General features: G+C 52.3%; 1 protein-coding gene across 1 annotated transcript; it reads right to left on the bottom strand.

Moving 5' to 3' along the window:
• Positions 1-48: 48 nt before the first annotated feature.
• On the bottom strand, positions 49-24334 carry CCDC61 (coiled-coil domain containing 61). The gene is made up of 14 exons (XM_025367643.1): positions 24291-24334; positions 15988-16146; positions 15621-15703; positions 12872-13029; positions 11000-11161; positions 3468-3678; positions 3281-3363; positions 2489-2658; positions 2319-2394; positions 1861-2000; positions 1610-1688; positions 1381-1438; positions 526-598; positions 49-385 (listed from the first exon to the last, which is right to left on the bottom strand). Exons 2-14 carry the CDS (start codon positions 16133-16135, stop codon positions 288-290), a joined length of 1539 nt encoding a protein of 512 aa, XP_025223428.1. The 5' UTR covers positions 16136-16146; positions 24291-24334; the 3' UTR covers positions 49-287.
• Positions 24335-24726: the final 392 nt, after the last annotated feature.

Here is a 24726-nt window from a genome sequence, read left to right as displayed (position 1 = left end):
ACATTTCTCCCCACTCCACCCTCACCCTTTAGTCATAAGCTGAGGGGCCCCCAGGGCAAATATGTTTATTTACAAAATGCACACATCCTCCTTCCCAGCATGTACTGCCTGGGGAGAGGGCAGGGTCAGAGCCTCACACACCTGAGACCACAGAGACAGCAGGAGGGGCGGGGCCGGGGTGGGGCCAGGGCAGGGCCTGGGCAGGGCTGGAGGCTACCCTGGCCCCACCCCCCACGCCATACCCAGCAAGTAGGTGGGGAATGGAGGGGCAGTACCCCTTCTCCACATCATGACCGCATATCCAGTCGGTTCATGTACTCCTGCAAGGCCTTCAGGCGTGCGTCTATTTCGGCCATGTCAGCCGCCTGGTGGTCCGAGCTGTACTCTGTGAGAGCAGGTGGGGGTATGGGGGGCTGTGAGGGTCCTGAAGCCCCAGGGAGTTCCTGGGCCCAATATACCACTGCCCCCACTACCATTCCAACGGGTCCTGGGGCTGGGAGAGGGGATGTGGAGTCCCAGGCTCACCTTTGATGGGGACCCAGCCCCCAGAGTTGCCCAGAGATTTCTGATGGTGGCTGCGTTCCACGGGGGTGGACTTCTGGTGATGGGGAAGGTAGGAAAGGGGGTCAGCCACTGTCCCTCTATTCCTGTCCCCCTAAATCCCACTGGAAATCCTGAGCCTAAGGACCTTGGGGAAAAATAAGGCCCAACATCTACTGGGTATTCATTATATGCAAAATAACCTCCTAATGTCCTCACAGAGCCCTCACCTCCCATGTGAGGTGATGCCATTACCATCCCCGGTTAATGGATAAACAAAAACTAAGGTACAGAGAGGCTAAAGAACTGCCTTGAATCATACAGCTGGTAAGAGGAGGAGTCTGGTTTCAAGACCTGACAGTGAGAAGCCAAAGCTCTAAAGAGCATCACATGCCTCCCATTATTCCTTCTCCAATCTAATGCTCTCAAAACATGCTGTTCCCAGGCCAGGTGCGCTGGCCCAGCCTGTAACTCCAGTGCTGTGGGAGGCTAAGGATGGCTTGAGGCCAAGAGTTCCAGACCAGCCTGGGCAACATAAAGAGACAATACTATCCCCTTATCCTGTCTCAACCTCACCCTCCCCCCCAAGAAAAGCCTAGTCCCAGCTACTCCGTAGGCCGAGGTGGGAGGGTCTCTCGAGCTCAGGAGTTAAAGGCTGCTGTGAGCTACAATTGCCCCCACTGCACCCCAGCCTGAAGGACAGAGTAAGAGCCACTCTTACACAAAAAAAGCCCTGTTGCACAGGCATTCAGAGTCGCCTCTGCCCCTGATCCCCAGGAAGGAATCACAGCAAATGAGGACAGCTGTGTTCCAGCGGTTTATGCTACCCCTTCTACTCACCGTATTGGACCCACTCCAGGGCGTTGGGCCGGGAGGCTTCCCACGGCGGCGGTGACCCCTGAGAAAAAGGAGTAACCAAGAACCAGTGGTGCGGAGGCTCCAGTATTCCCACCTCCCCGACCTTTGTGGCGGCCCCCAGGCTCCATCACCCAATTTCCCTGAAAAAGATTGTTTATAGTCTCTCCAGAAACCCTTTTGAGGTGATCCTTTTCCCATGTCCAAGTTTTACCCTCTGGAGAGCGACTCAGAGAAATCCTCCAAATCGCTGCAGGAGCTGGCAGACGAGCAGCGGCTGCGGAAACTATCCACTAGAGGGAGACGGAGGGCGTGAGCTCTGGCCCTCGCTGGCCCCGCCCAGTGCTTCCCAGGCCCTCCCAGCCCGCCCAGCCCCGCCCCGCCCGACCCGCCGGCCCCGCCCAGTGCCTCCCACCCCCGCGCAGTTCCGCCTAGCCCCGCTGCCCCGAGCTCCAGGCGGGTTACCTGAGGAGCTGCGGTTTCGGGAGCGGTTAGGGGCGTCCCCTCGGCCAGTCACGACAGCAGGGGCCCGTGTCTGGCGAGACCAGGAGACTGACGGACCGTCCCCGCTTCCCCCACTGCCTAATCGGTTCCGCTGCTGCTGCCTGGGAAAAAAGAAAGGAGACACTGGCCTGTACGCCCAACTCCTGCGGGCAAGGGTGTCGCTGCGCCCCAAAAGGTCACAGCCACGCCAGTGACCGCCCAAGGTGACGAGCCTAGGCGCGGAAAGCATGCAGAAACACAGACGAGGAGGTGGGACGGACGGAAGGCACAGCAGGCGGAGCAGGCAAAGCAGGCGGGGTATCCGGCGAGAAGCGAGCAGGTGGAAGGAGATGGGGACTGATGGTGGTGTGGAGAGATGAGCGCCCGGGAGCGGGCAAGGGCCAGGGACAGGGGCAGGTGAGGGAGGAAGGGGCACTGACTTCATCTTGATCTCTCTCTGCTTCCTTTCCTTGGCTTTCACAAAGGCCGTGGGGTCGAAGCGGAGCGCGCGACCACCTAGGACCACGTGGGAGAGGAGGCGGCTGGGTCCTGCGACGGGCCTTGGCAGCGCCAGTGCGTCCCCTCCCCACCGCAGGGCAGGGGCACAGACCTGTGGGCGAGGGCGAGGGGCGCGCAGGGCGGCCCCGACCCCGGCTTCCGCGGCCGCTCTCCCGGGATGAGGAGCGCGCGGCGCCGCGGCCTCGCGACGTGGAGCGCTCCCGGGACGATGAGGCCCGGTCCTCCCGCGCCGGGGACGGCTGCACCGGTGGAGTCCGCCTCCTGAGACCACAGGGGCAGCTGTCAGCTTCCCACCCGCCCCGACAAACTCAATCTCGAGACTCCTCCCCGACCGCACCTTCTCCGAACCCTCAGGCCTACCCCATCAGCTCCTAGACGTGCACTCCTGGGCCCACGACCCTCATGATATCCTCCCCCTAGACCACACCCAAACTCCTAAAACACCCCTCTGTCATTTCCCTACATCCTTTCAACACACCCCCTTCACCAGACCCTTCTTTCTGGAGTCTTCCACAACTCCCCGGAAACCCTTCCCAATTTTCCACCACCCACCCCATAAATGCCAGCAGACCTCACCCTGATCCCACCTGCTGCGCCGCACCCTTTCGCACCAGGAGGCCCTAGGGCCCAATCCCTTTCCCAGTCCCTCCTGAACGCCGCCTCAAGCCTGCGCATCTCCGCACAGCCCGGGTCCACCTAACCACCGCATCCGAATCCTGTCTGGCCTCCAGACTGGGTCCGCTAAGCCCCTCCTCCCCTTCAGCCCCGCCCCCTCCACCCTACCTGGCCCCACCCCGCCTCCCTCACGCTCCGCCTCCTCACGTTCCACCCCCTCTCAGGCCCCGCCCATCCGCCCTAGAGCACCGCAGGCCTAGCCTCTCACCCCTTCTTGTACAATGCCAGCTCGCTGGTCAGCGTCTTCAGCCGGGCGCGCAGGCTCCGCTCCGATGCCTTCGCCTCCTCGAGCTGCCGGGAGGGGAGAGGGGCGCGAAGGTCCAGGCTGAGGCCGAGGCCCAGGCTGAGGCCGAGGTCCACGTCTCGCTGGCCGCTCCCGGCCCCCCGCTGCTCACCTCCTTGGCCAGACGGCGACAATCCTGGCCGCGACGGCCGGCCACCCTGTGCCCGAGCCCACGCTCCTGCCGCAGCTCCAGCTCCAACCCGCGCACCAGCCCGCGCAGCGCCTCGGCCTCCTGGCGCGCCGCGCGCCCGGCCAGCGCCTCCTCGCGCGATCGGCCCAGCTGCACCTCCAGCTCCCGCTTCTCGGACGCCAGGCGCGACACCCTGGGGAAGACGGAGAGAGAGCGCTGGAGAGAGAGGCATGGCCCCATTCCCACGACTCCATGGGGGTGGGACGCCTCATCATTTCACCTCTCCGGAAGGGGGAACAGGGCTCCATCACTCTCAACTGCCCCCAAGGGGAGGGGCAGGCTCCTATCATCTCCCCTATCGACGTGTGAGGAGGGATGTGGTCACATCACCCCCATCCACCCCACGAAGAGGACATGACCCCACCACGCACAGGACGCACACACACTCCTCCCCTGGTGCGGGTGAAGGAGTGGGAACACAGCCATGTGAGTTCCAATTCTAAACGATTTCATCAATCTGTCCACACCCTGAAAGCCTAGCACTGCCTCCCTCCTCCTCCCACCTCGACAGGCCGGTCTCCCAGTCACGAAATCCTCTGCAATACAAATTTGATCAGGTAACTACCACGCTCAAAACCCTTCCTTAAGAAAGTATATACACAAGGCTATTATTCATTGCAGCACAATCTGTAATAGCAAAAGAGTAGAAATAGCCAAAATGTACGTCAAAACAGAACTAACTGAATTTCTAATACATCTACTCAACTGAGTCGCACAAAACTATAAAGAGGAAAGTAGAGGATCTCTACGTCCTGTCACCGAGTGACTGCTGTGACACAGTATGGTGCAGACAGTATGTTCAGAATGTCCCTTTTCGTAAAAGAAAGGAGAATTATAAATTACATGTTTATATTTTCAAAATTGTATAATAGAATAAACCAAAATCTATGGGGGAAAAGGATTATTTATGGGGAAGGGGGAAATGAACAGAAATTGGATCTCTCTGGCTGGACAAAGTGGCTCATGCCTGTAATCTCAGCATTTTGGGAGGCCGAGGCAGGTGGATCACTTGAAGCCAGGAGTTCAAGACCAACCTGGCCAACATGACGAAACCCTGTCTCTACTAAAAATACAAAAATTAGCCTGATGTAGTGTCACATGCCTGTGATCCCAGCTACTCAGGAGGTTGAGGAATGAGAATCACTTGAACTCAGAAGGCAGAGTGCGCAGTGAGCTGAGATTGTGCCACTGCCGTCCAGCCTGGGAGACAAAGCAAGACCATATCTCAAAAAAATAAAGTCAGAAGTAAAGATAATTTTTAAAAAAAATTTTTTAAGAAATTGGACCTCTCTGAATGTACCCTCTTTTTCAGTTTTGACTTTGGAACTATAAAAATATTTTATATTAATTAATTAAATTTTAACAAATGCCATCCCAAAAATTTTAAAAGAAACTGGCCCAAACAGACCTGACTCTATATCAAAGTTGGTGGCACATTGGAGAATTATAGGAGGTAACTAAAACACATCATTTGAGCAAGTGGGATATAGCCTAAGGCCAAAAAGAACTATGAGGAAATCTTTTTTTTCTTTTTTGAGAGGGAGTCTTGCTCTGTCACCCAGGCTGGAGTGCAGTGGCACCATCTCAGCTCACTGCAACTTCTGCCTCCCGGGTTCAAGCAATTCTCCTGCCTCAGCCTCCCGAGTAGCTGGGATTACAGGTGCCCACCACCACCCCCAACTAATTTTTGTATTTTTAGTAGAGAAGGGGTTTCACCATGTTGGCCAGAATGGTCTCAAACTCCTGACCTCAGGTGATCCACCTGCCTCAGCCTCCCAGTGTCCTGGGATTACAGGCATGAGCCACTGCACCTGGCCCTGGAAATCGTAAACTTCATTCAAAATTCAATTATTAGTAATTACACTGGTATTGTTCAAGATAAAGCAAATAAATATGTTATTATCCCTAGAAACTAAGATTTTCATCACAAGAAAAGACATATAAGTAGGTCAGGTGTGGTGGTTCACACTTGTAATTCCAGCACTTTGGGAGGCCAAGGCAGACAGATAGCTTGAGCCTAAGAGTTTGACACCTGCCTGGGCAAATCCCCATCTCTACAAAACTTAGCTTGTGGCCAGGCACAGTGGCTCATGCCTGTTATCCCAGCACTTTGGGAGGCCGAGGCAGGCAGATCACCTGAGGTCAGAAGTTCAAGACCAGCCTGGACAATATGGTGGAACCCCCTCTCTACTAAAAATACCAAAAAAAATTAGCCGGGTCTGGTGGCGAGCACCTGTAATCCCAGCTACTCAGGAGGCTGAGGCAGGAGATCGCTTGAACCCAGGAGGCAGAGGGCAGAGGTTGCAGTGAGCTGACATGGTGCCACTGCACTCCAGCTTGGGTGACAGAACAAGACTTCGTCTCCAAAAAAAAAAAAAAAATTAGCTTGTCATGGTGCCATGTGCCTGTAGTCCCAGCTACTGGGAAGGCTGAGGCAGGAAGGTTGTTTGAACTCAGGAGTCTGAGGTGACAGTGAGCCGTGACTGCAATACTGTACTACTGCACTCCAGCCTGGGTGATAGGGTGAGACTCTCTCTCTTTAAAAAAAAAAAAAAATTAAATTAAATTAAATTAAGTGCAAAAAGAGGGATACAACTAAACTATATTGTTTAGGGATGCGTAGTTTAGCTGGCAAAACCATAAGCAAATCAAATGAGTGAGATTAGGTGCATTTGGGAGCATGGTTAGAGCAAGAGGGTCTCTCCTGGAAAAAGACATGCAGAGGCTAGGGGAAAATGACTACTTTCAATTTTTTTTTTTTTTTCTTTCAGACACAGCCTGCCTGTGTCACACCAGGCTGATCTCAGCTCACTGCAATCTTGAACCTGGGTTCAAGTGATTCTCCCGTCTCAGCCTCCCGCGTAGCTAGGGCTACAGGCATGTGCACTCTACCCAGCTAAATTTTTGTATTTTTAGTAGAGACAGTGTTTCACCATGTTGGCCAGGCTAGTCTCAAACTCCTGACCTCAGGTGATCCGCCCACCTCGGCCTCCCAAAGTGCTGGGATTACAGGCGTGGAACACCGCACCCGGCCTCGATTTCTTAACCTGGGTAGTTGTTACATGTGCGCTGGCTTTATGATAATTTGTGAAACTGTACATTTATATTTTATACTCTTTGGGGCGTATATATTTCACAATAGGAAAGTTAAGTAGTAAAGTAGTGGGACTCTTGGGCAGGAGGGAGGGGTCCCATCCCAGAGATTCAGGTGTAAATGGTGTGTCTGGAGGAGTCAGGGCCTGCCCTGGAACTCCTCACTGCTCACAGAATTTTTAAAAACAGAAAAATAGGCCGAGCGCGGAGGCTCATGCCTGTAATTCCAACACTTTAGGAGGCCGAGACAGGCGGATCACTTGAGGTCGGGAGTTCGAGATCAGCCTGGCCAACACGGTGAAACCCTCTCTCTACTAAAAATACAAAAATTAGCCGGGTGTGGTGGCACATGCCTGTAATCCCAGCTACTCGGGAGGCTGAGGCAGGAGAATCGCCTGAACCCAGGAGACAGAGGTTGCAGTGAGCCCAGATCACCCCACTGCACTCCAGCCTGGGTGACAGAGCGAGACTCGGTCTCAAAAAAGTAAAAAGAGGCCGGGCGCGGTGGCTCAAGCCTGTAATCCCAGCACTTTGGGAGGCCGAGACGGACAGATCACGAGGTCAGGAGATCGAGACCATCCTGGCTAACACGGTGAAACCCCGTCTCTACTAAAAAAATACAAAAAACTAGCCGGGGGAGGTGGCCGGCGCCTGTAGTCCCAGCTACTCGGGAGGCTGAGGCAGGAGAATGGCGTAAACCCGGGAGGCGGAGCTTGCAATGAGCTGAGATCCGGCCACTGCACTCCAGCCTGGGCGACAGAGGGAGACTCCGTCTCAAAAAAAAAAAAAAAAAAGAAAAACAAACACAAAAAGAAATGGTGAATCTACAGGGCAGCCAGGGCACTGGCATTTTTCAAAGCTCCCAGGCAATTTGAGTGCATATCCGGAATGAACCACTGCACGGGCTGAAAGGCGGAAGAGAACTTTATAAAAGAGGGAGCCAGCTCTCAACAGCTGAAACCATCAGTCTCAACACAACCAAAGGAGGCATCTTGCCAAAACCTACCCGACATGTGATTAAACCTATATACGGTTAGCCACCACTTCACTGCAAGTACAGGGGACAGAGGAGGACATTAAACACACCATGGCGATATAATCAGCAAAATCTATTTTTCATTTTTCCATCTGAGTATGCTTGCTAGGGAAAATTTCAGCAAAATCTAGACTGCAAAACTCTACAGGACAAATAACCTGATTTCTTCCACAAATAAGTAGCATGAAAAGTGGTGAAGGGGATATAAATTAAAAGAGATTTAAGAAATACATCAGCCAAGCTCAGTGGCTCATGCCTGTAATCCCAGCACTTTGGGGGGCCCAGGCAGGTGGATGGCTTGAATTCAGGAGTTCAAGACCAGCCTGGACAACATGGGCAAACCCTGTCTCTATAAATATATATATATATATATGTGTGTGTGTGTGTGTGTGTGTGTGTATATATATATATGAAAATTAGCTGGGCATGATGGCATGTGCCTGTAGTCCCAGCTACTCAGGAGGCTGAGGTGGGAGAATCACTTGAGCCCAGGAAGTCAAGGATACAGCGAGCCGAGATCATACCACCACACTCCAGCCTGGGCAACAGAGCAAGACTGAAAAAAAAAAAAAGAAAAGAAAGACCTCAACAAACTGCAATGTGCAGCCATATTTAGATACAGGACGAATTCAAACCACTTGCAAAAAAGACACTTGAGAGGTGATCAGAGAAGTGTAAGTGTGAACGCATACGCAATGGGTTTCAGATGACATGATGGAATTTTTGTTAATGTTGTTGGACGTGATGACAGCACTTATATCCTTATATGTTAAAGATACACACTGAAGCTTTTACAGAGGAGATACGAAGACTGGGATTTGCTACAGGGCAGGGGGTGGCAGTACCTCAAACAAGATGGGCAAACGTGGGTAACTGTTGAAGCTGGGGGACAAGTACGTGCAAATTACACTACTGTTTACTTTTGTGGTGCTTGGAATTTTTCCTAATAAATCCTTCTTAAAATCTGTGGTTCCCCACACTCTCCAACAAGGAGCTTTCCTTTCTATTCAGCCCTTACCCACCTGACTTCTCCCCTCCTCGCCTCCTGCCTCCCTCTCCCACAGGCTCCAGCCAGATGCAGTTCTCACCTCCCAGAACCTTCTCTCCTCCTTCTCCTGGCAAAAACCACTCCACTCATCCGGGAAGCCTACCTGCCCCTGACGTTCTCCGCTCTCCCAGCCCTCTGTACCTTTCCGTCCTAGCACCAACCCTGGCAGACCTGGCATGTAGAGGAGTGTCCGTTTCCCATGTGGATCCCACCTTTCTGGGGGCAGAGCCTCCACCTGTCTGGTTCACTGCACAGGACCCCAGGCTGCATGGCCGGGCGCACTGCATTCAACTCTATTCCACTTGTTAACAAGCTGGGTGGCCCTGGGCAGTTTCACTTCACATCTCTGAGCCTCACGCCATCTTTTCTCATCTGTGAAGAGGGACGATAATAAGAATGCCAGCCTGTTAGGCTGTAAGAATCTATTCACAGTGCTTAGACCATGTCTAGCATAATAAACATTAACCAGTGTCGGGCAGTGTGCCTGGCACAGCATGAACTCCATAAATGTTGGCTGAATGAAGGAATAAATCTCAGAACCTTTCCAAACTCCCTAATTCCTGGCTGGGAAGAGGAAGAGAAGCCACTGAGCACCGTTGGGATCTCAAGGCTTCTGTGGTTGGTTCCAAAGGGTGGAGGGCGCCACCTTGTGGCCATCTTGGGAAACACACATCCAGAAACACAAACCTAGAAACACACACACACCACCTGAGACAGAGCGTGCGCGCGTGCACACACACACACACACACACACACACACAGCCTGAGAGCAGATCCTGAGGATAAATTCTGGCCTCCCCAATGAGGCCTTCCTCGGCCCAGCAGTACACAGGCGAGCTCCTCCGAAGACCGGCGGGGTTCCCCAGCCCCGTGAGCTCCCATAAGGACTGGTCCTCCCGGTCGGCACTTAGAGCTCTGTCCTGGGCTTGCAGCCACAAACAGTGCAAACAGCTGGGAAAACAACAGCGGCTCGGCTCTGGCTGCCTGGATCTAAGGTCCAGCCTAGCCATATTACCCACTATGTGACCTGCACCAAGGTCCCTAACTTCTCTGGGCCTCCGTCAAACGGTGATAATAGCAGTGCCTACCTTATAGGGCGGCTGTGAGGATAAAATGAATTCAATCATAAAGCACAGAGCAGCCCTGGCATACAGTTAAATGTTCAATAATCATTAATTACTGGTGTTATTATTACTAAAAATATTATTAGTCCACAATGAGCCAGGCCTCTCCACGGTAGCGATCAAGCCCCAGATTCATCTCCCCAACAGAACCGAGCACATGACAGGCATGAATATATAGGCCAAAAGCCTTTGCTTCTTTCACTTCATTCATTCCCTTGTTCTCACCACATTCCCATCTAGCACAAGGACTTTGCCCAGGCTGTTCCCTCTGCCTACACCACTTCCCCAGCCCCTGTGCCTGACCCACCCCACACCCCAGTGGAGTCCTGTGACAGCCTCGCATGGCACAGGCTCCCTGTCCTGCCCCAGGCATCTCCGTCTGTAATGATATACTCAGGTGGTTATATACTTAGCACCCATCTCCCCCAGGGCTGGGCACCACGTGAGTGGCAGGGACGGGGCTAGCACAGAAGGGGCACCCTGTGAAGGTGGATTCACCTACATAGAGCTCAACCTCCCCGCACCCTTGCACATGCTGCTCCCTCTGCCAAGAACACCCTTCCCATTCCAGGCAGGGTCAGGTCCGCACCCACTCTGAGCCTTCACTGTCTGCAAACACATCTATCTGCCTCCCTCCCTGGACTGGCAGTCCCAGGAGGGCAGTGCCAAGATAATCTTGGTCACCGCTATGTCCCCAGCACCACCCAGCCCAAAGGTACAGAAGAGGGGCTCAGAGGCCACGCGCAGGGGCTCATGCCTGTAGTCCCAGCACTTTGGGAGGCCAACGCGGGCAGATCACCTGAGGCCAAGAGTTTGAGGCCAACCTGACCAACAGGGCAAAACCCCTTCTCTACTAAAAATACAAAAATTAGCCGGACATGGTGGCACGTGCCTGTAATCTCAGCTATTTGGGAGGCTGAGGAAGGAGAATGGCTTGAACCCAGGAGGAGGAAGCTGCAGTGAGCCAAGATCGCACCACGGCACTCCAGTCTGGGCGACAGAGTAAGACTCTGTCGCAAAAAAAAATGAATAAATACATGGTGGGCAAAGGACAGTCATCCTCCCCACAGGGCCAAGCATGGGCCCTGCAGTGCATGATGGGAGGGCTCCAGGGCTCCCACCCGCCCCAGCTGCCCACCCCTCCGAGACTCACTGCTCCCGCAGGCGCCAGATCTCACTCTCCCGGGTGTCCCGAGTGTTCTGGCCATCCAGCCCTTGCAGGCGGCCCAGTTCCTCCTTCAGTGACCGGATGATGCCCTGCAGAACCACAGGGTCTGGCTTGCCCTGGTACGGGAGGGGCAGCGGGTAGTGAATCCTGAGGAGGGGGGATTAGAACCGTGGCGTCTCAGAGGCCAAGAATGCACCTGAGGGTAAACACCAGCCTCTAAGAGCCACAGAATGCGAAAACACACAGTTCCAAAAACTGCACCATCCTAGGGGCTTATGAGCACATCCTCAAGGCCCCTTCCTTGTTCCAGTCACCACCTCTGAAAGTCTCTTATATAACAATTTGGAAACCACTGGGATTGGCAGCCCTGGTGTAGTCTGGGGGAACTTCCTTGTCGCATACTGCTGATGAAGGGAACGCTGGTATCATGTTACTTGCAGCCAAACACAATCCTAATTCAGATGCCACAGTGGGGGATTCTGGTTGGCCTGGCCTGGGTGACCCCGGTTTGGCTGGGGAAAGGTGGGCCATTGTGATTAACAGCCTCATGAGATGCTATTCACAAAGGATTGGTAACTTCCCACTAAGAAATCCAGTGGTTACCAACACATGGGGCAGACACGGTCACCCAGCTACACAACTGCCATTCCCAACTTCCTTGCTGCCTCCCCCTATAAAGGCTAGAAAGCCAGATATTCATTTTCCCAGCATCCCTTGCATGTGACCACTTCTGGCCACATATTACAGGAAATCTGTTGGGAGTCTTCTGGCAACACGTTTCTTTTCCTGATGAAAACAGCAGATGCAATTAATAAACTCAGCCCTGTCCCTCTTCTTCCTGCCTTGATATAGATGCAATGACTGGGGGATCCAGCAGCTATTTTGTGGCCATGAAGAGATAAAGATGAAGTCAAAAGGCCAAGCCGGGCGCGGTGGCTCATGCCTGTAATCCCAGTGCTTTTGAGAGGCTGAGACGGGAAGATCACTTAAGACCAGGAGTTCGAGATCAGCCTGGGCAACATGACGAAACCCCATCTCTACTAAAAATACAAAAATTGGCCGGGCGTGGTGGCTCATGCCTGTAATCCCAGCACTTTGGGAGGCCGAGGCGGGTGGATCACGAGGTCAGAAGATCGAGACCATCCTGGATAACATGGTGAAACCCTGTCTCTACTAAAAGTACAAAAATTTAGCTGGGCGTGGTGGCGGGTGCCTGTAGTCCCAGCTACTCGGGAGGCTGAGGCAGGAGAATGGCGTGAACCCGGGAGGCGGAGCTTGCAGTGAGCCGAGATCGCACCACTGCACTCCAGCCTGGGCGACAGAGAGAGACTCCGTCTCAGGGAAAAAAAAAAAAAAAAATTAGCCAGGCGTGGTTGTGGGCTCCTATAGTCCCAGCTACTCTGGAGGCTGAGGCACAAGAATTGCTTGAACCTGGGAGGTAGACGTTGCAGTGAGCCGAGATCGCACCACTGCACTCCAGCCTGGGTGACCCAGTGAGACACCGTCTCAAAAAAAAAAAAAAAAAAAAAAAAAAAAAAGCCAACACATTAACAATGGTAAAGGGGGAAAAAAAAAAGAAAGAGCTTGAGTCCCTAGTGAACTGTTGCACAGGTGGCAGCCAACCTACCTAGACATCTTGTTATGTGATGCATTGTTTGTTTAGGATACTGGTGATGGTTATTCTGCTACTTGTAGCCAAACACAATACTAAATGATACAAATCCCAACAGGTGAGATTCCCAAGGCAAGGCTTAACCAATGTCACCTTGCCTGGGTGCCAGGACTTCCTAAGATCCACCCACACGCTCTCCCACCCCGCCTACCAGCCTGGCCCTGGAGCCAGTCCCTTCTCCCCACCTGTCAAACTCCACAGAGTAGATGAGGATCAGGTAGCGCTTGGAGTTGAGCTGGGCCGATCTGGGGGCCAAGGAGCCTGGGCGGCCCCCCATCTTGCGGTTCCGCAGGGACTCCAGGTCTGTGTAGGTCAGCAGGTCCAGGGTGACTGACTCACTACTCTGTCAGGAGAGGAGAGGAGGAGCTGCCACGGCACCCGCCACCACCACACTGAGGGCACCTAGCACACACCTGGGCCACAGCCCTTCCTGTTCTCTAGGCGGGCTAGAATTTCCTACGCGAAGGCTGGTGATCAACATGGCCCCGTCCCAGGACAGACACAAGGACTTCATCAAAGGGAGAAACCAGAAAGAACCTAAATGCTCAACCACAGAGAACAGCTTAGACCTGTGACTCTCCGAGTGCTGTCTCCAGATCCCTGGGGGGGGTCCCCAAGACCCTTTCGGGGATGTCCACTGAGGTCAAAGCTACTTTCATAATAATACAAAGATGTCATTTGTCTTTGGCACTGTGTTGACATGTGTGCAAATGGTACAAAAGCAATGGTGGGAAAAACTGCTGGTGCCTTAGCAGAAACCAAGCTCCTGGCACCGAATGACACTGGAGGTTACTGTATCTCCCCAGTCTCAGCGGGGGGCTGGGCAAGAGAAATAAACAAACAAGTAAATAAGCAAATCAACCATAAAACACAGGAAATGAAACATCGGAATGTTCTCGATGAAGCAGTAAAAATTATTAATTTTATTGAATCCAGCTCCTAGAGGACACATCTCTTTATTATGTTGTGCAAGAAAATGGGAAGTACACATCAAGTACTTCTGTGCACGCCAAAGTATGACGATGGTCTCAGGAAAAAGCGATTCTGCATCTGAGTTTTGAGCCAAATTAGCCGTTTTTCATGGAACACTATTTTTACTTGAAAAAAAAAAAAACGACTGACAGACAAAACTATGGTTATTTAGACTTGGGCTATCTGGCAGACATTTTCTCAAAAATGAACAAAGTGAGCTTGTCACTTCAAGAGAAACAGCTAACAGAATGTCTTGCCAATAACAAAATTCAAGCTTTCCACTTAAAATTAGAATTTTGGAAAACCTGTACTTCCACTGGGTGTCTGATAGCTTCTTGGTGTTCACAGACTTTCCTGGGGAGATCGGTGAGGATATTAACAAATGTGACTTCGGATACCGTATGAGGCAATGTGTCAACATTTGAAAAATCTGCGCAACTTAGTGAACCAAGATTTTCCAAATGACCAATGCATGATGTTACAAAGTCATCCACAGGTAAAAAAAGATCCATGCAAAATGCAAGATAAGTCAGTGGAATTTAAGGTAACAATACAAAAAGTTCACTGATGAGGATGCAGATTCCACACTGCAACTAACCTTCAAGAAACTATCGCTTGTCCAGGCCAGGCACAGTGGCAACCTTCAAGAAACTATTGCTTGTCCAGGCCAGGCGCGGTGGCTCACACCTGTAATCCCAGCACTTTGGGAGGTCGAGGCAGGTGGATCACGCGAGGCCAGGAATTCAAGACCAGCCTGGCCAAGATGGCAAAACCCCGTCTCTACTAAAAATACAAAATTAGCCGGGCATGATGGCACATGCCTGTAATTCCAGCTACTCGGGAGGCTGAAGGACAAGAATTGCTTGAACCCGGGAGGCAGAGGTTGCAATGAGCCACTATCGTGCCACTGCACTCAAGCCTGGGCGACAGAAACGGTGTCTCAAAAAAATAAATAAATAAATACAAAAATTAGCCGGGCATGGTGGGCACACCTATAGTCCCAGCTACTTGGGAGGCTGAGGCATGAGAATCACTTGAACCCAAGAGGCGGAGGTTGTAGTGAGCTAAGACTGTGCCACTGAGTCTGGGCAACCGAGAAAAACTCTGCCTCAAAAAAAAAAAGAAAAAGAAAGAAAGAAAAAAGATATCTAAATACCACTCAACCCCGTCACTCTAAGTTCTAACCTTCTTTTTTCCCCCCGATTATTACTTTTTAGGTTGGGCACTGTGGTTCATGCCTGTAATTGCAACACTTTGGGAGGCCAAGGTGGGTGGATCACCTGATGTCAGGAGTTCCAGACCAGCCTAGTCAACATGGTGAAACCCCATCTCTACTAAAAACACAATAAATTAGCCAGGCATGGTGGCATGCACCTGTAATTCCAGCTACTCAGGAGGCTGAGGCAGGAGAATCGCTTGAACCTGGGAGGCGGAGGTTGCAGTGAGCTGAGATCCCACCACTGCACTCCAGCCTGGGCAACAAGAGCAAGACTCCATCTCAAAAAAACAAATAAACAAACAAACAAAAACAAGCAGGTTGCAGAATACCTTGGAAAATAGATAAACTATATATAATTACAGGTCTGCAAATACATACACATACACACACACACACACACACAGACACACACATACATACACGCAGGTATTTGGAAACAAATAGAGACATGGAGAAATGGCTGGAGTGATTTTCACCGAAATATTAACAGAAGCGAGTATTAGGGATGGAGTGATTTTTACTTTCTTCTTTGTATTTCTCTGTGACCTGAATTTTCTACATGAGAATAACTATCATTAAATTCAAAATGAACCATTTACATTTGGCAAAAGAAGAAAACGATTGCCCTCTTCCCACGATGAAGGAAGAGGTAGAGGGTCTGACACACATCAGTTGGGCATCAACCCCCCAGGAACCTGGAAGACAGAACCCCCCCCACCCGCACCCGCCACCCCGGGCCCTACCTGAGTGAGGGCTGACTCCAGCATATGACAGAAGATGTTGAATTGTTTGAAGTTCCCTGTCTTGTGAGTCAAATCTTCAATGACTGGGTGGGGAGAAAAGTCTCTCCTGAGGTCTGACGGCTTGCCCAGCCCCAGGGCAAGGCATCTAAGCTCTCCAACTCTACCCAACTCCAGTGTCTCTGGCTTCAGCACCAAGACCTACATCCCTCCCCACACTGGAGAGCTTCTGGAGCTAAATTCTGCTCTCTGGTGGGTTTTATAACCACATAGAAGAGGCGGGTGGGCAGGATTCAGGGTGGCCTCATCTTCTGGGAGAAGCTGATCCCAGGAGAGGAAAAGTGAGCCCACCCCAGGCAGGCACACTCACAGCCAGCATCGAACTCGCCCCGCCACTGGTCAGCCGTCATCCGGTCCTCCACCTCCAGCTCCAGCACCTGCCCAGAAACCATCACCCGCACGGCATGCTCCACACCCCGGAAGACGTAGTCCACCTGCAGGCCGGCCGGCTGGTCCATGGTCAAGGTTGCTGGAGAAGGGGATGAGAGAGAAACCCAGAGGAGCTGAGAGCCCAGGCTCACGAGTTGGAAGGCCAGGCCTCATATCCTGGCTCCATCATTTACCAGCTGTGGCATCCTGAGAAAGTGAATTCACCTCTCTGTGCCTCAGTTTCTTCATCTGGAAAATGGGTATAACCATGGCACCAACCTCATGGACTTATTGTGAGGATTGCACTGGGCAATATGTATAAAAGCTCTTGGTACTGTGACCTGCAGGCTGCTGTGTCCAATACATGCTGGATACTAGAAATACATGATTGCCAAGCCAGGCGCGGTGGCTGACACCTGGTATCCCAGCACTTTGGGAGGCTGAGGCAGGAGGATCGCTTGAGCTCAAGAGTTCAAGACCAGCCTGGGCAATGTGGTGAAACCCCATCTCTACTAAAAATACAAAAAAATTGCCAGGTGTGGTGGTGTGTGCCTGTGGTCCCAGCTACTTGGGAGGCTGGAGGCAGAGGTTGCAGTGAGCTGTGATCTTGCCACTGCACTCCAGTCTGGGTGACAGAGACCCCAACTCAGTTAAGAAAAGAAAGAAAAGAAATAAAGAAATACATGATTGCCAACAAAAGAATCATGATTAATATTAGCATTACTTCATTAGGTCTTATTATATATTTATTATTGATTCATTCATTCATTCATTCAGCAAACATTTGTGGAGAAAAGTCAAGCTGGAAAGAGAGACGAGGGTATTGGAATAGGATGAGCCAAACTTTTAAAAGGGCGTCAGAGCAGGCCAGGTGCAGTGGCTCAGGCCTGTAATCCCAGTACTTTGGGAGGCTGAGGCGGGTGGATCATGAGGTCAGGAGTTCCAGACCAGCCTGGTCAACAATGATGAAACCCCATCTCTACTAAAAATACAAAAAAAAAAAAAAAAAAATTAGCCAGGTGTGGTGTCCCATGCCTGTAATCCCAGCTACTCCAGAGGCTGAGGCAGGAGAATCGCTTGAAGCCAGGAGGCAGAGGTTGCAGTGAGCCGAGATCATGCCACTGCACTCCAGCTGGAATACAGAGAGACGCCATCTCAAAAAAGTAAAATAAAATAAAGTTTAATATCAGAAAATATAATATTGTGAGGCAAAAAAAGATGATCCCTGAAACTCCAGGTAAGGGATTTTTACCCTTTTTAGAGTCCTTGAGCCTTTGAGAATCTAATGAAATTTCTGAGCCTTCCGCAGATAAATGAATAGTCCCACAACCTTTTGCAAGTTCATTTCAGGGGCTCCCAAATTACCACCCGCCAGGCCCATCCATAGATCTCTTTTCTCAGAGGCCCAAGGGCAATGGCCTGGGCCCTAGACATCCTGACAGACACCTCTCTCTAGATCACAGCTCTTAACTTCATTTGGGAGAAGAGTGCTTTGGAAGGGCTGATGAATTCGAGGACCCCCTTCCCCTGGAAAATTCACACTCTGGCAATTGTGCTTTCATTCTCTGGTGGTTCATAAGTCCAGGTTAATAATTTCTATCTCGGCCGGGTGCGGTGGCTCCCAGCACTTTTGAGAGGCCAAGGCGGGCATATCATTTGAGGTCAGGTGCTTGAGACCGGCCTCGCCAACGTGGTGAAACCTCGTCTCCACTAAAAATACAAAAATTAGCTGGGCGTGGTGGCAGACACCTGTAATCCCAGCTGCTCGGGAGGCTGAGACGGGAGAATCGCTTGAACCCATGAGGTGGAGGTTGCTGCACGCCGTCGTGCCCTTGCACTCCAGCCTGGGTGACAGAGCAAGATTCTGTCTCAGAAAAAAAAAAAACAAATAAATAAAAAATAATAATCTCAATCTCGCTGCAAACAAATTGCTGCACGTTTCAACATATCCCACATCCCCTGATCCCAACGCAGTGAGTGGCAGAGCTGGCCCCGCCCCACTGGGTGTCCTAAACCTCGCCCATCAACCCGACCCCCTACGGCTCCCAGAACCAATCAGCGGCGACGCCGCCGGGTTACCAAGGCGTAGGAGGCACCCACGCAACTGAACACCTGAGGAGCCGCACAGCATCACCGCCCCCACTTGTGGTCCCCAACTCCCGGGAGGAGACCGCACAGAGGAAGGGGGCGCGCCACACCGCATCCCCGCCGCCAACTCCCCCTTCCCCACTGCCCGGCAGAAACCCCCCATATCCACCCCGCGAAGACCAGCCCCTTTCGGCATCCCACGGCCTTATCCTTAGCCCCCACCCCGCCCTCATCCCAGACATTGAGCCCCCTAATACTCTGCCTAAACTCAATTCCCCTTGCACACTTACACCTCTCTCACCTCCACAAACTTCACCGGCTGCCCGGCCCCATCCCCTCCTCTAGGCATATCCTAAGCGCTCAGTAACTGCTGATGGAATAAATCCCACACCCGTGCCCGCTCCACACGGCCTCCTTGACCCCAGCTGCCCGTCACTTGTCCCACAGATGGCCACGGAATTCTGGGCCCCCTCTCCCCTCTTCTCTGCAGAACCTCCCACTCCACATATTCCAGCCCAACCCTCATGCTACATTCCCCAGAAACCAGGCCCCTCTCTCCCGTCCAAAGCCCCTTCATTCCATCCTGCTCTCCCAGATTTGGGGGCAGGGAGGCAGCCGCACTCTCCTCCCTACACCAGCCAACCACGGTCTCCTAGGGCTCCCGCATATTGAACTTCAATGCACCCCGTTATTCCACCTGCATTCTTCCCGCATATTTGCTCAAGGTTCTGCTCCACACACCCCACTTTCAGCCTGTATTCCATCACCTCCATTATTTCACCTGGATTCTGTTCCCTCTCAAATTGCTTGTAACCCCACCCCCCACCCCTACTCCACCCACACACACATTTTCCACTTCTCTTCCCTTTGGAGAGCCCTCTCTGAACAACCCCTCCTCCCCACGGACCCCACCACCACCGCCACTTCTAGGATTCCCCGGACCCTGAGCCCTCTCTCCCCTCCCACCGCTGACCCTGTCCCTCTACCTGCATCCTCCATCCTTGCTTCGGAATGACCAGTGGCTCATCCTGGTGGCTGATTTCATTCCTGTCCTGAGCCTCTCCCAGCTAGCTCCTCTTCTCAGCCTCTGCCTCCTTCCTGACCTCACGCATCCCAGCGGTGCCTTCGAGGCCCCGCCCTCACCAACCCATGACGTCACCACCCCATCCCTGCGAGCACTGTGCGGCTGCCCCCCAGGCCCCATCCTGGCCCACACACCTGACCCAGTTCTCGGGCCTCATGATATCACGGCGCCGGCACACTTAAACTGAGTGTTTCAGCCCCCAGTTCTCTCCCTCTCATCATTCACTAGGATGACCCCTTTCCTCTCCAGTGTTACATCACCACCCCTGGCTCCACCTTCCAAATGGCTCTCCCCGGATAGCTCACAGATTTCACAGCTCTTACCCCGGGGCCGGAGCTGAAAACTCTCCACGCTGCGCTCACCAAAGACAAATTTACATCACTACCTCCCATACCAGACATGGGCAAATCACTGCCCTTGGCAGCCCCCACCTGACGGCTGTTTCCCCACACTCTGCAGCTCCCCACCACCACCAACACATATTCCAGCCCAGCCATACCCTAGCTGGGCTCTCCCCTGCAGCAGACCTCCGCCCCACATTCACACACGTGGCCTGGCCTGGATGACCCCCTTCCCGATCCCATTCTGACCTCACCTCCACACCACGTGGGTGAATTGAGGCTGGATAGAACTCCCCCTTCACTGCCCCAGAATACAGACCAAAGCCTTCCACATTGTCCCCATGGAATGTAGAGACAGAAAAGCCCTCTGGGGAACCAAGCAATGAAATCTCTACAGCGTACACTGCGGCACCCCAGTTCCCCCTGGGGCATCCAGACTCCCTCTTCCTCTGTCTCTCAAAGGCGTTTTGCCTTAGATAAGAACCATGCACACTTAATAACCCAATGAATGACTCACCCTAAATTCTGCTCTCTGCTGGGTATTATGACCATCCCCATTATACAGAGGATAAAACTGAGGCTTGTCTAGGATCCCACAAAGAAGGACAGAAACATTCGTCCTCCTTCCCCTTACCCAGCTGCCCTTCCCTGACCACCTCCTGTTTCCTCCCAGAACTAACCCAAATGCGGCCTCACACCTTAAGCATAGCACATGCCGCACACTGGGTACTTCTGCGTTCAGATTCCAGCTGCCTTTATCCTTCGTGTGTCCTTGGGCAAAGCACTTGCCCTCTCTGGGTCTTCCCCCATCAGTAAAGTGGGATAATAAGAGCTCCTACCTTACAGGGTTGCTGTGGAATTAAACTATTTAATGTATATAAGGTGCTTCAAACAGTGTCTGGCACTCCCTGTTACCATCTGTGTGATCTGTTGATTATGTGACAGACCAGGAGCCCGTGAGGGGCAGAGCCATTTTAATCCATCTTGTATCTTCAGGGACTGCTTGTGAATTTAATGGGAGATGCCAGGAAATGGGGTTCTAGGCACTGGGGATACAGCCAAGGTTTTCTCCCCTCAGCTCATTCCCTGTCCTCCTCCAGGTCTCAGCTCCAATCCCCTCTCCTGCACTGCAGGAAGCCCTCCCTGACTCCCAGGCTGGGCCAGGAGGTGTCTCAATCACCACGGTGGCCCCAGCAAACTCCGAACCAGCTAACAGTGTTTCTCACAGTGATGGCCAGGGAACATAATCCTTACCACAAATGCTTCTGAAAATGTAGCTTCCTAGGTCGGGTCCCAACCATACACAAGCAGAAACCCTGGGGGTGGGCCCAGGAATCTGCATTTCCTCCCACTTCCTTCAGACACTAAAGGTTCCTTCTGCCCTTGGGTGCCACAATCTGTCCAGTTTATTCCCCCACCTCTGACCCCACCACCCTACACAGGACCCTCCTAGTTCAGCAACCCCGCCCCATATCACCCTCAGCAAGGATGGTGAGGATGGTACAGGAGAAGCAACACTTTTTAAACACCATGTGCTCTTCCAGGTGCCAGGTTCCATATTCACATGGAGTCAGACACACTAGTGGGGAGGTCCAAAAAGCCCAGTGGATATAAACCAACAATAATTGATGTGAGGGCCAGGCGCGGTGGCTCATGCCTGTAATCTCAACACTTTGGGAGGCTGAGAAGGGCAGATCACTTGAGGTCAGGAGTTTGAAACCAGTCTGACCAAGATAGTGAAACGGCATCTTTACTAAAATTACAAAAAATAGCCAGGCGTGGTGGTGTACACCTGTAGTTCCAGCTACTTGGGAGGCTGAAACAGGAGAATCACTCGAACCTGGGAGGTGTAGGTTGAGTGAGCTGAGATGGTGCCACTGCACTCCAGCCTGGGTGACAGAGGGAGACTCCATCTCAAAAAATAATAATAAGCTGGGCGCGGTGGCTCACGCCTGCAATGCCAGCACTTTGGGAGGCCGAGACGGGCGGATCACGAGGTCAGGAGATCAAGACCATCCTGGCTAACACGGTGAAACCCCGTCTCTACTAAAAATACAAAACATTAGCCGGGCATGGTGGCAGGTGCCTGTCGTCCCAGCTACTCAGGAGGGTGAGGCAGGAGAATGGTGTGAACCTGGGAGGCAGAGCTTGCAGTGAGCTGAGATCACACCACTGCACTCCAGCCTGGGTGACAGAGCGAGACTCCATCTCAAAAAAAAAAAAAAAGTAATAATAATAATAATAATAATAATAATAATAATAATAGGCCCGGTGCTGTGGCTCATGCCTGTAATCCCAGCACTTTAGGAGGCTGAGCTGGGCGGATCAACTGAGGTCAGGAGTTCGAGACCACCCTGGCCAACGTGGCAAAACCCCATCTCTACTAAAAATGTAAAAATGAGCTGGGCATGGTGGCATACACCTGTAATCCCAGCCAGTTGGGAGGCTGAGGCAGGAGAATCACTTGAACCCAGGAAGTGGAGGCTACCGTGAGCTGAGACTGCGCCACTGCACTCGAGGCTGGGTGACCAAGCAAGAGTCTGTCTCAAAAATAATACTAATAATAATATATGTCAGGTAGTTGTGTTATGAACAAAAATAAAACCAAGTGAGGGGCCACACGGTGACAGGAGTTATTTTAGCTTGAGTAGTCAGCAAATGCCTGGCTGTGAAGCTGACATCTGAACGGAGACCTGAAAGAGGCGTGGGAGAAGCCACGCAGACACCTGAGAAGACCTGATTCAGAAGGAGAGGACAGCGAATACAAAGGCCCTGAGGTGGCAGTGCGTTCGGGGACAGCGAGTACAAAGGGCCTGAGGTGGCAATGTGTTCATTATGTTCAAAGGACAGCAAGGAGGCCAGGGTGGCTGCAGCAGAGTGAGCCAGGGGACTGAGAGAGGTGATAGGAGTTGAGGGGAGGGAGGAGGAGGAAACCAATAGGTCGGGGCCTCGTGGATATGGTGAAGACTTTTGCAGTGTAAGGTGGGAGCCAGGACAGGATTTGAAAGGAGGAGCAACCTGACCTGACTTCTGTTCTACTAGGATCCCCCTAACAGTGAGAGGCAGGGAGCCCACCTGGAAGGCCACTGCAACAGACCAGATAAGAGCAGGGGACAACTTAGGCCAGAGTGGTAGCAAAGGAGCTGGTGAGGCGTGGTTGGATTCTGGATGTGTTTTGAAAACAGAGCTAATGCGATCTGCTAGACCATATATAAGTGAGACAAAAGGGAGGAATGAAGAACACTCCAAGCTAGGCGGGCACCATGGCTCACACCTGTAATCCCAACACTGCAGGAGGCTGAGGCGAGTGGATCGCGTGAGGTCAGGAGTTCGAGACCAGCCTGGCCAACTTAGTGAAACCCGTTCTCTACTAAAAATACAAACAATTGGCAGGCGCCTGTAATTCCCTTGAACCCGGGAGGCGGAGGTTGCAGTGAGCTGAGATAGCGCCATTGCACTCCAGCCTGGGCAACAAGAGCAAAACTCTGTCTCAAAACAAAGAGAACACTCCAAGCTTCTTGATCTTAGTACCTGGCAGGATGAATGTGCCATCAACTGGGTTTGGAGGTTGAAAGGAAGAAACCTCAAGTTTGGTTTGAGACAAGTTTATGTCTGAATGTCAAATGAACTTCCAAATAGAGAAGAGTCGGCCACGATATGAGTCTGGAGTTCAGGGCAGAGATCCAGGCTGGAAATACACAGCTGGGAGTTCACATTAGATAAAGAGGGTGAAGCTAGCCAATGGTATAGAAAGAGATGAGGTCATTCTACCGATGATGAAGCTGAGGCACAGAAGGGTTAAACAACTCGCCCAAAGCCGGCAGAGCCAGGATTCAAATTCGGGATTCAACCCGACGCCACAGCCCACACTCTAAACCATCAGTAGAGTAAGTTTAAGAGTTAATTCACCTAGGCCGGGCGCGGTGGCTCAAGCCTGTAATCCCAGCACTTTGGGAGGCCGAGGCGGGTGGATCACAAGGTCAGGAGATCGAGACTATCCTGGCTAACATGGTGAAACCCCGTCTCTACTAAAAATACAAAAAACTAGCCGGGCGCGGTAGCGGGCGCCTGTAGTCCCAGCTACTCAGGAGGCTGAGGCGGGAGAATGGCGTGAACCCGGGGGGCGGAGCTTGCAGTGAGCCGAGATCGCGCCACTGCACTCCAGCCTGGGAGACACAGCGAGACTCCGTCTCAAAAAAAAAAAAAAAAAAAAAAAAGAGTTAATTCACCTAAAACACTTGGCAGGTGCACAGCATGTAGTAAACGCCACAGGCATAATAGGGCTTCATATCTCTTTAAAGTACATCCTTATCCCTGGAGGTCTCTTTCCCTCCCTTCCTCAATATTGCTTCTTCCCACGACTTTCACCCAAATCAAAAGCTTGTAAATCACAGTGCGCTGTAATGACCCCCTGCCTTAAAACCTCCTACTAAATCGCCACGCTGCATTTCAAGGGCATCTGTATATTCTACCATCTGCTGTCTCCTGCTTTACAACTTTCCCTATTGAAGACCCTCCTGCGATATACAGATCACCCCCAACTCACACGCTGCGCTGTCTCACAACACCTCAATCAAGCACCTACCCTTGTTAAAGGGCACCCTCCCTCCTGATTCCGACAAGGCCGGGTCAGCTGCCCACCGCAGGCCACTCTCCCCAGAGAGAACCCCCTCCCCTCCCCCCAAGACCTCCACCACGGCCCGCGCACCCGCCACTCTGGCTGCCTCTCACCTTCTCCACTGGCAACCCTCCTTGCGAGCGGTTCAACTGACGAAGCTCCAGCCCCGCCCCAGGATCCTGCGTTCTCGCTTCTGATTGGTCATGTCTTACAAGCAGCCAAGTTTCCATTAGCCAAAAGAGACACCCGTCACTCTGTCCCGCCCCAGAGGAGAACCCGCCCTCCAAAGCTTCCAATTGGCTAACTTGGAAGAGGAGTTCCGAACCATTTTGAGGGAAGCACCTACCGTCGGGCTCTTCTCTAATCACTACTGGTTAATAATGCTGCCAGTCATACAAAAGGGTTGTTCCCCAGAGTGGAAGGGAAAGAATCCCGGAAGCAGCCGCTTGGCTCCGCTTATTACCCGCTAAGGGAGGGTAGGCCGCGCCCACGTGGTGGGGAGGGCCTGGAAGGGAAAGCCGGGTGTGCACGCGCCTGGGGAGATAGTGG

The sequence above is a fragment of the Theropithecus gelada genome, chromosome 19 (genome assembly GCF_003255815.1).
Source record: "Theropithecus gelada isolate Dixy chromosome 19, Tgel_1.0, whole genome shotgun sequence".
In the NCBI taxonomy this organism is placed as follows: Eukaryota; Metazoa; Chordata; class Mammalia; order Primates; family Cercopithecidae; genus Theropithecus; species Theropithecus gelada.
Note: the sequence above shows the minus strand (reverse complement) of the source record. Positions and strands in the feature narration are given on the sequence as shown.

Coding starts and splice junctions, on each gene's coding strand:
- CCDC61 (XM_025367643.1), bottom strand. CDS start 16,135: ATGGACCAGCCGGCCGGCCTGCAGGTGGACTACGTCTTCCGGGGTGTG. Junction 13,030..15,620: donor TGGAGTCAGCCCTCACTCAG/GTAGGGCCCGGG, acceptor CTCTCCTGACAG/AGTAGTGAGTCAGTCACCCT. Junction 1,439..1,609: donor TCTGAGTCGCTCTCCAGAGG/GTAAAACTTGGA, acceptor CCTTTTTCTCAG/GGGTCACCGCCGCCGTGGGA.